This window comes from Somniosus microcephalus, chromosome 29 (assembly GCF_052327205.1).
Source record: "Somniosus microcephalus isolate GS21.2 chromosome 29, FLI_Smic_1.0, whole genome shotgun sequence".
Classification (NCBI taxonomy): domain Eukaryota; kingdom Metazoa; phylum Chordata; class Chondrichthyes; order Squaliformes; family Somniosidae; genus Somniosus; species Somniosus microcephalus.
This window is the reverse complement of record NC_141015.1, coordinates 40,272,556-40,284,870: the sequence shown is the minus strand read 5'-3', so window position 1 is coordinate 40,284,870 and position 12,315 is coordinate 40,272,556. Positions and strand designations below refer to the sequence as shown.

The 12,315-nt window shown below is 47.4% G+C and overlaps 1 protein-coding gene across 2 annotated transcripts in view; it reads left to right on the top strand.

Moving 5' to 3' along the window:
- Window positions 1-12,315, top strand: part of LOC147098682 (netrin receptor UNC5B-a-like) — a 339,224-nt gene that overhangs the window by 252,291 nt on the left and 74,618 nt on the right. For both annotated transcript variants that reach the window (XM_085970682.1, XM_085970681.1), the window contains exon 3: window positions 4,903-5,046. In XM_085970682.1, coding sequence (XP_085826808.1) covers window positions 4,903-5,046 — 144 coding nt within the window. The remainder of the gene's footprint in view (window positions 1-4,902; window positions 5,047-12,315) is intronic.

Below are 12,315 nucleotides of genomic sequence, written 5' to 3'. Positions count from 1 at the left end.
TCCTCTTTTTTCACTCTATCTAAGTTTGAACACCTCTATCAAATCTCCTCTTAGCCTTCTCTGCTCTGAGGAGAACAACCCCAGCTTCTCCAGACTCCCCACGTCACTGAAATCCCTCATCCCTGCCTTTAGTGGAGGCGGCCGGATTGAAAACGTGGGCAATGCCACCTCGTTCTTCATGCAGCTGCAGTTGCCGGCTCCTGCCCACCCCACAACCCCACCCCCAATTTGTCAGCCGCCCCCCCACCCAAGGGCAGAGAACCCTGTGAAAACAACTTAAAACGAGGCTCGTCCTGGAAGCTTTGCAAGGGTCAGCTGCAGGTCAATCACTCTCCGCAGCCCACCATCCACCGCCCACCATTCCAACCCCGCAGATGAGGTCGAGCAGATCCTGCAATCCAGCCGGAATCATAAGACAGTGGCTGGGGCAGGGAACACTGGCTGGATCTCCTTTCTGTTGCCCAGGGGCACTGTAGCTGAAACCAGCAAACTCAGCACAGACCACATTTCATTTTAGACATATATGTTTTGAAAAGGGAGCAGCACTGGAATGCAGAACATGAACAGGAGACAGCTTAAACTGATGCTAAATGCTAATGCCTGTTTATATTACAAGGAATACGCTTCAGACTTTGAACAGACCTATAATTATGCCTTCAGCACACTGTCTCCACAATGTCTGTTCTCGAATGGTGCTGGTCGCATGTTCCCATTGTTATGTATTTTTTATGTTATTCACATATGTTTTCTTTTTAGCTCTGCTCATTTGCTTCCTCTTTGCTTAACAAGACAGAAAAATGTACTGTCTTTAGAAGTGGCATTTATTCCCTCTCTGCTAATTAACGTTCCTCATTCCAACAGCAACAGACAGGATGATGAAAACTGCCTTCCTTTGTTTATGACCTTATGTTTAATAGTGGGTATGTGATCATAGAGTCAAGGAGATTATAGCATGGTAGGAGGCCATTCAGCCCATCATGCCCTGGAATGATTTGACAAACAGTTGGATGGTGTGATGGGGCGGAGGATTCGGGTGTTTCTCGATGGATGGATGGGCTGAATGACTTGCCTTAACTGTATCTATGGTGCGAATACACTTCCTGCTAAATACTTTTAGTGTGGTGGTTTCATCGAATGAAACAGCACAGAAGGAGGCCATTCGGCCCATCGTGCCTGTGCCGGCTCTTTGAAAGAGCTCTCCAATTAGTCCCACTCCCCCCTGCTCTTTCCCCACAGCCCTGCACATTTTCCCCTTCAAGTATTTATCCAATTCCCTTTTGAAAGTTACTATTGAATCTGCTTCCACCGCCCTTTCAGACAGCGCGTTCCAGGTCAAAGCAATGATCTGTTATATAGCAATTTAAACATTGCGGGAAAGAAATCTTGTCATTAAAATATTGATTTCAAATAATTGAAGAGAATGACATCTTCTGGATCTTCCGCATTCTGTGCTTTTTAAAAAAAATTCTGTCCATGAAAACATTAGCTTGGAGCTCCTGTTTGAAAGAAAACTGAATAGTTCCGATGATTTGAACAGTACCCAGGAATACAAAGTAGGCAAGTTTAGGGAGCTTGTAGTGTTGCTTTGGATCACAGATTGGCGGTTAGGATCAGATCAGCCATGATCTTATTGAATGGCGGAGCAGGCTCGAGGGGCCGATTGGCCTACTCCTGCTCCTATTTCTTATGTTTCTTATGTTTCTTATGTAAAAACCTGAAAGTCCTTTTATTCCTGACATTGTTGGCAGAATAAATTCAGAATTCAAAAGAGAGAATTATATAAAGAAACTGAAGGGTTGAAGTTACTGTTGGCCATGTTATGCTGTGTACACTTAACAACAGTTTGCATTTATACTGTGCCTTTAGCGTAGTAAAGCATCCTGAGGTGCTTCACGAGAACGTAATCGGACAAAATTTGACAGCGAGCCAGTGTAGGAGACAGTAGGACAGGTGGCCAAACGCTTGGTCAAGGAGGTAGGTTTTAAGCAGAGTCTTAAAAGAGGAGAGCGAGGTAGAGAGGCTTAGGGAAGAGAATTCCAGAGTTTGGGACCTAGACGGCTGAAGGCACGCTTGCAACAGATTGCTGCTCGCTGCTATTTTAACAGAATCGTTTGCCTATACATACAAGGGGAATTTGGGATGACTTTGTTGAGTGTTTGTACAGGAAGGTGACTTCTGCCCTTAATTGAATGTTCCTCTGCTTGAGGGAGGGGCTCCATTCGCAGAACCAAAGCTTGTTATTTACGCTAGTGCTGAACTATACAGACCGGATACATTAGTGTAAATCAAAAATACATTAGAGACAGTTAGCTTTGGGAAATGTTTCTGGGTCGCTGCACTGAGTAAATAAAGAGCCAGTTATTTGATATGTCTGAGATTTCTGTTGAAACTGTACACCAGAGAACTGATGTACTTTTCCAGTTCACCGCCCCCCACCCCACCCCCCGTCCCCAGTTCTCCCCCCGCCCCTCGTTAGTAACCTAGGTTACAATTGCGTATGAATTTCTCAAAACACATTCAGTGGGAAGGGAAATGGAGATAGACCAATTACCCCTTCCCCACTCTCAGGTTATGCCAGTTTGACTCGGTTGGTAGCTTTCTTACTTCTGAATCAGAAGGTTGTGGGCTCGAGTCCCAGTTCAGGATTCAAGCACATAATCTAGGCTCGACACAGCAGTGCAGTGCTAAGTTAGGGCTGCATTATTGGAGGGGTTGCCTTTCAGAGGACATGTTAAACCAAGGCCCTTGCTGCTGGCTCAGGCGTATGTTGAAGACCCCATGGCACTATTTGCAGACGAGGAACTTCTCCCAGTGTTTGGGTCCACATTTGATGGGTCGAATGGCCTCCTTCTGTGCCGTAAAGTTCAGTGATTGTGTGATTCCTCGCATAACCAGCGCCACCAAAAACAATGCAACTCGTTGTTGGTGGGACCGTGCTGTGTGCAAAATGGCTGCCATTGTTGCCTTTGTAATGAGAGTCATTTAACTTGAGATGGTTCTGAAAGGTCCTGCGTAAGTTCAACTGTGGCTTTATTTTCCTGCCTATTGTAAGCATAGGAGCAGAAGGAGGCCGTTGAGCCCCTTAGGCCTGTTCCGCCATTCAATGAGATCATAGCTGATCTGCGACCTAACTCCATCTACTCACCTTTGCCCCGTATCCCTTCATACCTTTGGTTAACAAAAATCTACCAATCTCAAATTTAAAATGAACAATTGATCTAACATTTGCCATTTGCGGAAGAGAGTTCCAAACTTCTACCACCCTTTGTGTGTAGAAGTGTTTCCTAACTTCACTCCTGAAAGGCCTGGCTCTAATTTTTAGACTATGCCTCTCTAGTCCGAGAATCCCCAGCCAGCAGAAATAGTTTCTCTCGACCTACCATACCAGCTCCTCTTGGTGTTTTCCAAGCCACTCTTCTGGATGTTGTTGTATTGGGTCATGCATTGTGTTGCTCATTCAATTTGCAAAATATTTGATTGCTGAGGACACTAGAGTGAGGTTGAAGTATATTTCAGAGGGTCCTGTTTGTAAGATCATAAGGCGGGGAAGGTCAGCTGGCCCATCCGAGCTTATCTGTACAGAACAAGTCTACAGACTCCCCATCGCTGCCTCCAATGGGCACAGAAACGGTTCCAAGGCTTTGCCACCATTGCCCGACCTGGAAAGTCACTCCAATCACTGATCATCCTTTCTTAGAACGATACAGCACAGGAGGAGGCCATTTGGCCCATCGTGCCTGTGCCGGCTTTTTGAAAGAGCTCACCAATTAGTCCCACTCCCCTGCCCTCTCCCCATAGCCCTGCAAATGTTTCCCCTTCAAGTATTTATCCAGTTCCCTTTTGAAAGTTTCTGTTGAATCTGCTTCCACCGCCCTTTCAGGATCACAACAACTCGCTGCGTAAAATTTTTTTTTTCCTTATGTCGCCTCTGGTTCTTTTGCCAATCACCTTAAATCTGTGTCCTCTGGTTACCGACCCTCCTGCCACTGGAAACAGTTTCTCCTTATTTATTATATCAAAAACCCTTCAAGATTTTGAACGCCTCTATCAAATCTCCCCTTAACGTTCTTTGCTGTGAGGAGAACAACCCCAGTTACTCCAGCCTCTGCACGTAACTGAAGTCTTTCATTCCAGGTACCATCCTAGTAAATCTCCTCCACACCCTCTCTAACGCCTTAACATCCTTCCTAAAGTGTGGTGCCCAGAATTGGACACAATACTCCTGCTGAGGCCTCACCAGTGATTTATAAAGGTTTAGCAGAACTTCCTTGCTTGTGTACTCTTCCTCCATTAATAAAGCCAAGGATCCGGTATGCCTTTTTTAACAGCCCTCTCAACCTGCCCTGTCACCTTCAAGGACTTGTGTACATACACCCCCAGGACCCTCTGTTCCTGCAACCCCTTTAAAATTGTACAACTTAGCTTATATTGCTTTCTGTCTGTCAAGGTCGATGCTAAAGATCACTATGGCGCTATTCCAACAAGGAACAGAGCATTTTCTCGGTGTCCTGGTCAACATTATTCCTCCAGCCGGGCACGACCGAAAATAGAATAGTTGGTCATTCATCTCACTGTGGAATCGTGCTGTGCACAGAATGGCTGCCACATTTTGCCTGCATAACAACGGTCGCTGCACTTCAGTATAATCCAGTTGTGTCTGAAGCGCTTTGGGGAGTTTGCGAGTGCTGCGATAAGGTGGTATGTTTAAGTGCTGGGAATCAAATAGGACAGAAGTGGCCCTCCATTGTCAGATTGGGTGAAGTTGGTGAAGGGGGGGACTGAAGAGGAAAAAACGCAGGGTGGGAAAGCCAGCGCATTTCTCGTGTTGAAGTAACGCCTGTTATGCCGCCCACATCCCAGCCCTTGGGCTCTTTTTTGTAATGGTTCTCTTCCCTTGTGCAGGGCTGGTGGTTCGGGAAGTTCACATCGAGGTCTTGCGGCAGCAGGTGGAAGAACTCTTCGGTTTGGAAGACTTCTGGTGCCAGTGCGTCGCCTGGAGTGCCTCGGGCACAACCAAGAGCAGGAGAGCTTACGTCCGCATCGCCTGTGCGTATACCTGTTTTACATACCTCACTATTCTGAATAGTCATCTTGACATGCACTTTTTAAAAAATACCTGTATTATCTCTCCTTGTTGTCCTTTTGAATTATTTTGTCCCAATTTTTTTCTCCCCTCTTCTGGCCCTGTTTCACACGAAAGGGGAATGGGATCACAGGGGACATTCCCAAACGGCCAATCTTCAGGTCTGATCCGAGACATTGTTAGTTTGAGGCTATTTATTCCCAAAGAGGGCGGGAGGGAGAAACATAGAAACATAGAAACATAGGAGCAGGAGTAGGCCATTCGGCCCCTCGAGCCTGCTCCGCCATTCAATGAGATCATGGCTGATCATCCAAATTCAGTACCCGGTCCCTGCTTTCACCCCATATCCCTTGATCCCTTTAGCCTTAAGAAATATATCTAACTCCTTCTTAAATATATTTAATGAATTGGCCTCTACTGCCTTCTTTGGTAGAGAATTCCACAGGTTCACCACTCTCTGGGTGAAGAAATTCCTCCTCATCTCTGTCCTAAATGGCTTACCCCTTATCCTTAGACTGTGACCCCTGGTTCTGGACTCCCCGACCATCGGGAACATCCTTCCAGCATCTAGTCTGTCTAGTCCTGTTAGAATTTTATAAGTTTCGATGAGATCCCCTCTCATTCTTCTAAACTCCAGCGAGTACAAGCCCAATCGACCCAATCTCTCTTCATACGTCATTCCTGCCATCCCAGGTATCAGCCTGGTGAATCTTCGCTGCACTACTTCCATGGCAAGAACGTCCTTCCTCAGATAAGGCGACCAAAACTGCACACAATACTCAAGATGTGGTCTCACCAAGGCCCTGTACAACTGCAGCAAGACATCCTTGTTCCTGTACTCAAACCCTCCCGCTACGAAGGCCAACATGCCATTTGCCTTCTTAACCACCTGCTGCAGCTGGGAGGGTGGGTGACCTTCACCACCGAGACTCATCTTGTCATTGTCACTTTTCACTTGCTAACAGGCATTATTGAAGCAATCAGTAGGAGCACGTTGGTACGGAGGTGAATTGTAAGACCTCCACCCCCATCCCAACTGAGATGAGCTCACTCAACATTGCTTGGGTTTGAACCTGCAACATGCCTACCTTTTATGGCTCAGTTTTCCCATTGGGCAGAGGCCTAATCAACTGAGCCATTAGCGAGCCCTTGTTCGAACACTTAGCACAAAATGAGTGATCCTGCAATTAACGCGGCCATCTTCTACCGAAGCCGAATGTCAAAATGTGACTTAACCTTCATCCGACCTCAATTTCCCAGTATCCTCTGCTACTCCGCTGAAAGCAATGAGACACAGTGGATGCTGAGAGTCCAGGCTTGGCAAAGCCACACCATAGTGTACAAAGACAAAAGTGTTTGTCTGAATCCCTCACTCTGTTAGTTTGGCAGAGGGTGTTATCCCATTTATTGTATCTCTTGAATTCAGTATAATTCTGTTACCGTCACCGTTTAACTTGCGACGGGTATGGGGTCACTGCAAAGGTGGACTAGACAAGTTCCTGAGAGAAGGCAATGGCAGCTGGGTGGTTTGTTAGAATCATTGAATGGTTACAGCACAGAAGGAGGCCATTCAGCCCGTCGAGCCCGTGCCGGCTCTCTGCAAGAGCACTTCAGCTAGTCCCACTCCCCCACCCTTTCCCCGTAGCCCTGCAAATTTTTTTCCTTCAGGTACTTCTCCAATTCCCTTTTGAAAGCCGTGATTGAATCTGCCTCCACCACCCTTTCAGGCAGTGCATTCCAGATCCTAACCACTCGCTACGTAAAATAGTTTTCCCTCATGTCGCCTTTGGTTCTTCTGCCAATCACCTTAAATCTGTGTCCTCTGGTTCTCGACCCTTCCGCCAACGGGAACAGTTTCTCTCCATCTACTCTGTCCAGACCCCTCATGATTTTGAACACCTCTCTCAAATCTCCTCTCAACCTTCTCTGCTCCAAGGAGAACAACCCCAGCTTCTCCAGTCTCTCCACGTAACTGAAGTCCCTCATCCCTGGAACCATTCTCGTAAATCTTTTCTGCACCCTCTCTAAGGCCTTCACATCCTTCCTAAAGTGCGGTGCCCAGAATTGGACACAGTTACTCCGGGTTATGATAAATCATGGGCAAACATGGAGCTTGCTTGATTGCCTGAGAGAGTGCAAGATGAATTTCCCAAAGTCGTTCCCGAATTGGCCGGGGATTTTTTGCCTCTTATTTATTCACCTTCCCAGGACTCCACAGAGCCAGTGTTGGCAGAGCAGAGTTCAAGCTTAAACCATCTATTGGACCTCGATGATCTTGTCCCTTCCTCTTTGCATGTTGGTGCATCATTTTAAATTCATGTAAGAGATCGTCTCCTCCACAAGGCCCTGAATGGCCCAAGTTTTTCCAGTCTCTCTCACTCTGGCGCAAAAATTGACCAAAAATATAACTTTACCCTTCCACGCACGCCCCCCCCTCCCCATCATAAATGACAGAAATGAAATTGACACATAGAAACATAGAAGATAGGAGCAGGAGTAGGCCATTCGGCCCCTCGAGCCTGCTCCGCCATTCAATGAGATCATGGCTGATCATCCAAATTCAGTACCTTGTCCCTGCTTTCTCCCCATATCCCTTGATCCCTTTAGCCTTAAGAAATATATCTAACTCCTTCTTGAATATATTTAATGAATTGACCTCAACTGCCTTCTGTGGTAGAGAATTCCACAGGTTCACCACTCACTGGGTGAAGAAATTCCTCCTCATCTCAGCCCTAAATGGCTTACCCCTTGTCCTTAGACTGTGACCCCTGGTTCTGGACTCCCCCGCCATCGGAACATCCTTCCTGCATCTAGCCTGTCTAGTCCTGTTAGAATTTTATAAGTTTCGTTGAGATCCCCTCTCATTCTTCTAAACTCCAGCAAGTACAAGCCCAATCGACTCAATCTCTCCTCATACGTCATTCCTGCCATCCCAGGTATCAGTCTGGTGAATCTTCGCTGCACTCCCTCCATGGCAAGAACGTCCTTCCTCAGATAAGGCGACCAAAACTGCACACAATACTCAGCAGAATATAACGCCACATAACAGCAGAATACGGGGGAGTGATTAGAAAGCCGCAATTAATCTCATTTCAGGGTTCAGTTGACAATGATAAACCATTCACAGTTCACTCTTGCCGTTGCTGACATCACCCGAACCCCTCAATCAGATTAGCGCCCTGTAATCACTCCCAGGTGCCTCTTACACTCCAGATGACTCACAGCAGCTCTTACAGATACAGCACTGTGCTGTGCAGCCTGGAATACATTTCAGAGCAGATATAAATTGAAAACACACAGCTTACAACCCAAGGAAGTTTTTTTTTAAAAATCCAAGGCTCGCGTGTCCCAAATGATTGTGTTCAAGGGCTTGATTCCTAAAAGGAATTGCACAAGACCCCAATCCTTCTCCCAGTGAGCAAGGAGGAGCCAAAATTTAAAACTCGGAAGTGTGATTTTTCTAGATATAAAATATGCGGGGAAAAAATAATTGTGAAAATTAAGTTTAATTTTCTTTTCATTCTTATGCGCTGTTGAACACTCTTGGCTATTTATCACGGACAAAATCTGGGGCTCCTCTCTGGCAGACTAATATTTTACAGATATTTGATTCCTGGTCGGCGCTGAGTTAGCACGGGGGGCTGATCTCAGTACAAGGGGTGACGTAAGAAAACTACTAGGCACTTGGTCTCAGCGTTGAACAAAGCTTTAATCAACTGTTTTACAACATGGAGGTCTAGTTGTGTCCTTCACTAGCTCCTGTAAAAGAATGTCCTGAGCAAGCTGGGCCAGTACCCGAGTATTTATACTCTCCCTGGACAGCGCCACCAACAGGGCGCCCAGTATTATTTCAGAACTCGTTTCCACATGAATGACAAGAGTCATGTCAGGGGGGCTTGCTATATTTGGCCTCAGCACCTCTAGGTGAAACGGGGGTGGGGTGGTGGAATATCCCAGGGTTCCTGCTACTGGTCCACTAAGTCCTTCTGGAACGCGTGAGTCTGTGGACTTCTGTGTGAAGACAGGATCAGACGTGGCTGCGATGCCGCATGCAGTCGAATAGCCTGCTGAGCTCACTGTCTTGGAGGGTGGCCACTTGGGTGAGGTAGTGGAGGGGAGGGCAGTCAGGAGAAGAGAGGCGGCAGTTGGAAGGAAGACTTAAGATTTCCGTTGGTCGTCAAGTGCTTTTGGACATCCTTAAGGGCAGGGCGTCAGAAACAGGCCATTCAGCCCAAGTGGTCTGTGCCTGTGTTTACGCTCCACATGAGCCTCCTCCCATGCTAATTAACTCTTCCAGCTTGCCCCCCCACATCCCTCTATCCCCTGCTCCCTCGTGCACTTGAAAAGGAAACGATTTTTGACAACGTTGAGAGTGAGCAGTGAGCCTCAGTGCCCGGAGGGCAAGTTTTAACAGAATACTGCGGGTGGGATGACAGGGCCTTGTTTTTCAAGTATTTTTCCGAGCAACGGCGTTCTGTGGGTAATTAAAAAAAAAGAAAAATCACCGTTTGGAAGCTTGGGAGAATTGTTGTTTTTTGGGTAACGTCGTGATCAAAGGCACGCTCCTCTCTCGCCTCATTCTCGCAGCTCGCTCTGGTGCTCTTTCCTTTCAAGGGGAAATGTTTGAACTGATGTCATTAACGTGGTCGCTCCGCGGTGGTTCTTCGTGACTCTGCCAGCTTCACAGCGAGAGGCTCTGCTGTCATGACTTTAGCAGAAGGAGACAGCGATCGATGATCTTTCGTTTGCTCCACTTCTCTTTTGCCAATTTTCTCTCTGACCTCCCACTTCTCAAGGTGTTATTTCCTTTGCTGGGGTAAACTTGCCACGTTCTTTATGCAAATCAGACACCGTCGTGATCTCAGCACCGACTCTGAGGACCGCTGATGTAAGAAAACTACGAGGCACTTGGTCTAAGCGTTAAACAAAGCTTTAATTAACTGTTTTACAACATGGAGGTCTAGTTGTCACAGAAATCACAGAAACCCCACAGTGCAGATAGAGGCCATTTCGGCCCATCGAGCCTGCACCGACACATATCCCACCCGATCCCCGTAACCCCTACACCAACACATATCCCACCCTATCCCCGTAACCCCACGTATTTAATCCCCCTAACACTAAGGGTCAATTTATCATAGCCAATCAACCTAACCTGCACATCTTTGGACTGTGGGAGGAAACCGGAGCACCCGGAGGAAACCCACGCAAACACGGGGAGAATGTGCAAACTCCACACAGACAGTCGCCCGAGGCCGGATTCGAACCCGGGTCCCTGGCGCTGTGAGGCAACAGTGCTAACCACTATGCCACCGTGCTGCCCCAGTTGTGTCCTTCACTAGTTCCTGTTAAGAATGTCCTGCGCAAGCTGGGCCCGTGCCCGAGTATTTATACTCTCCCTGGACAGCGCCACCCGCAGGCCGCTCAGTATTATTTCATAAGTCTTTCTTTTATGAATGACTGATTCATGTCAACCCCCACTCACCCCGCCCCCCCAACCTCCAACCCCACTCTGACGTAACTCCTTTAACGAGAACTCGCTGTTTACTACCTTTCAGCCAGTTTCTTGTCCATTCCAGGGTTTATACTGAATCCCCACAGCCTTAGGTTTAATTAAGAGCCTTAGAATCATAGAATCATCGAATAGTACAGCACAGAAGGAGGCCATTCGGCCCGTCGAGTCTGGGAAGGGGAATCCAGAATGAAAAGCTGTTGGGCACAGCGGCCATTTTAATCAACACAGAGAAAGGACTGAGGGATCATCCTTAGAATCATCGAATAGTACAGCACAGAAGGAGGCCATTCGGCCCATCGAGTCTGCGCCGGCTCTTTCGAAGAGCAATCCAGTCAGTCCCACTCCTCCCGCTCTTTCCCCATACCCCTGCAATTCTTTCTCCTTCGACTATTTATCCAATTCCCTTTTGAAGGCTACTATTGAATCTGTATCCACCACCCTATCAGGCAGCGCATTCCAAACCCTAACCACTCGTTGCATGTGAAGGAAAAAAATTTGCAGGGCTGTGGGGAAAGGGCGGGGGAGTGGGACTAGCTGAAGTGCTCTTGCAGAGAGCCGGCATGGGCTCGATGGGCCAAATGGCCTCCTTCTGTGCTGTAACCATTCTATGATTCTATATAGGTTTAGCATGAGTTGCTGGTTTTTGTACTTTATGCCTCTATTTATAAAGCTCAGGATCCCATATCCCTTCATGTGGAAGTGGAGATACACCACACCATAGGGCTTCCCACAGTCCACTTGAGTTGTCACTTCCCCAAAGAAGTCGAGGAGGCTGGTCAGGGTGGCCCTTCCCCCTCTGCTGTTCACTCGGTTGTTACCATACAGACAATCCTCAAGTTTATGCCTGATAGTCGATTCCATTATTTTGCACGGGAGTGAAGATAGATTCAATGTCTCCCTCGTAACGACTGGTTGCTGGGATGGGGGGATTGTCCTATGAGGAGAGATTGAGTAGACTAGGCCTATATTCTCTAGAGTTTAGAAGAATGAGAGGTGATCTCATTGAAACATACAAAATTCTTACAGGGCTTGACAGGGTAGATGCAGGGAGGATGTTTCCCCTTGGCTGGAGTGTCTAGAACCAGGGGTCAAAGTCTCAGAATAAGGGGTCAACCATTTAGGACTGAGATGAGGAGAAATTTCTTCACTCAGAGGGTGGTGAATCTTTGGAATTCTCTACCCCAGAGGGCTGTGGAGGCTCAGTCGTTGAGTATATTCAAGATAGAGATCGATAGATTTTTGAATATTAAGGGAATCAAGGGATATGGGGACAGTGCAGGAAAGTGGAGTTGAAGTAAGAGATCAGCCATGATCTCATTGGGGGTCATCATTGACCAGAAACTTAACTGGACCAGCCACATAAATACTGTGGCAACAAGAGCAGGTCAGAGGCTGGGTATTCTGTGGTGAGTATCTCACCTCCTGACTCCCCAAAGCCTTTCCACCATCTACAAGGCACAAGTAAGGTGTGTGATGGAATACTCTCCACTTGCCTGGATGAGTGCAGCTCCACAACACTCAAGAAGCTCAACACCATCCAGGACAAAGCAGCCCATTTGATTGGCACCCCATCCACCACCTTAAACATTCACTCCCTCCACCACCGGCGTACCGTGGCTGCAGTGTGTACCATCTACAAGATGCACTGCAGCAACTCGCCAAGGCTTCTTCAGCAGCACCTCCCAAACCCGCGACCTCTTCTACCTAGAAGGACACG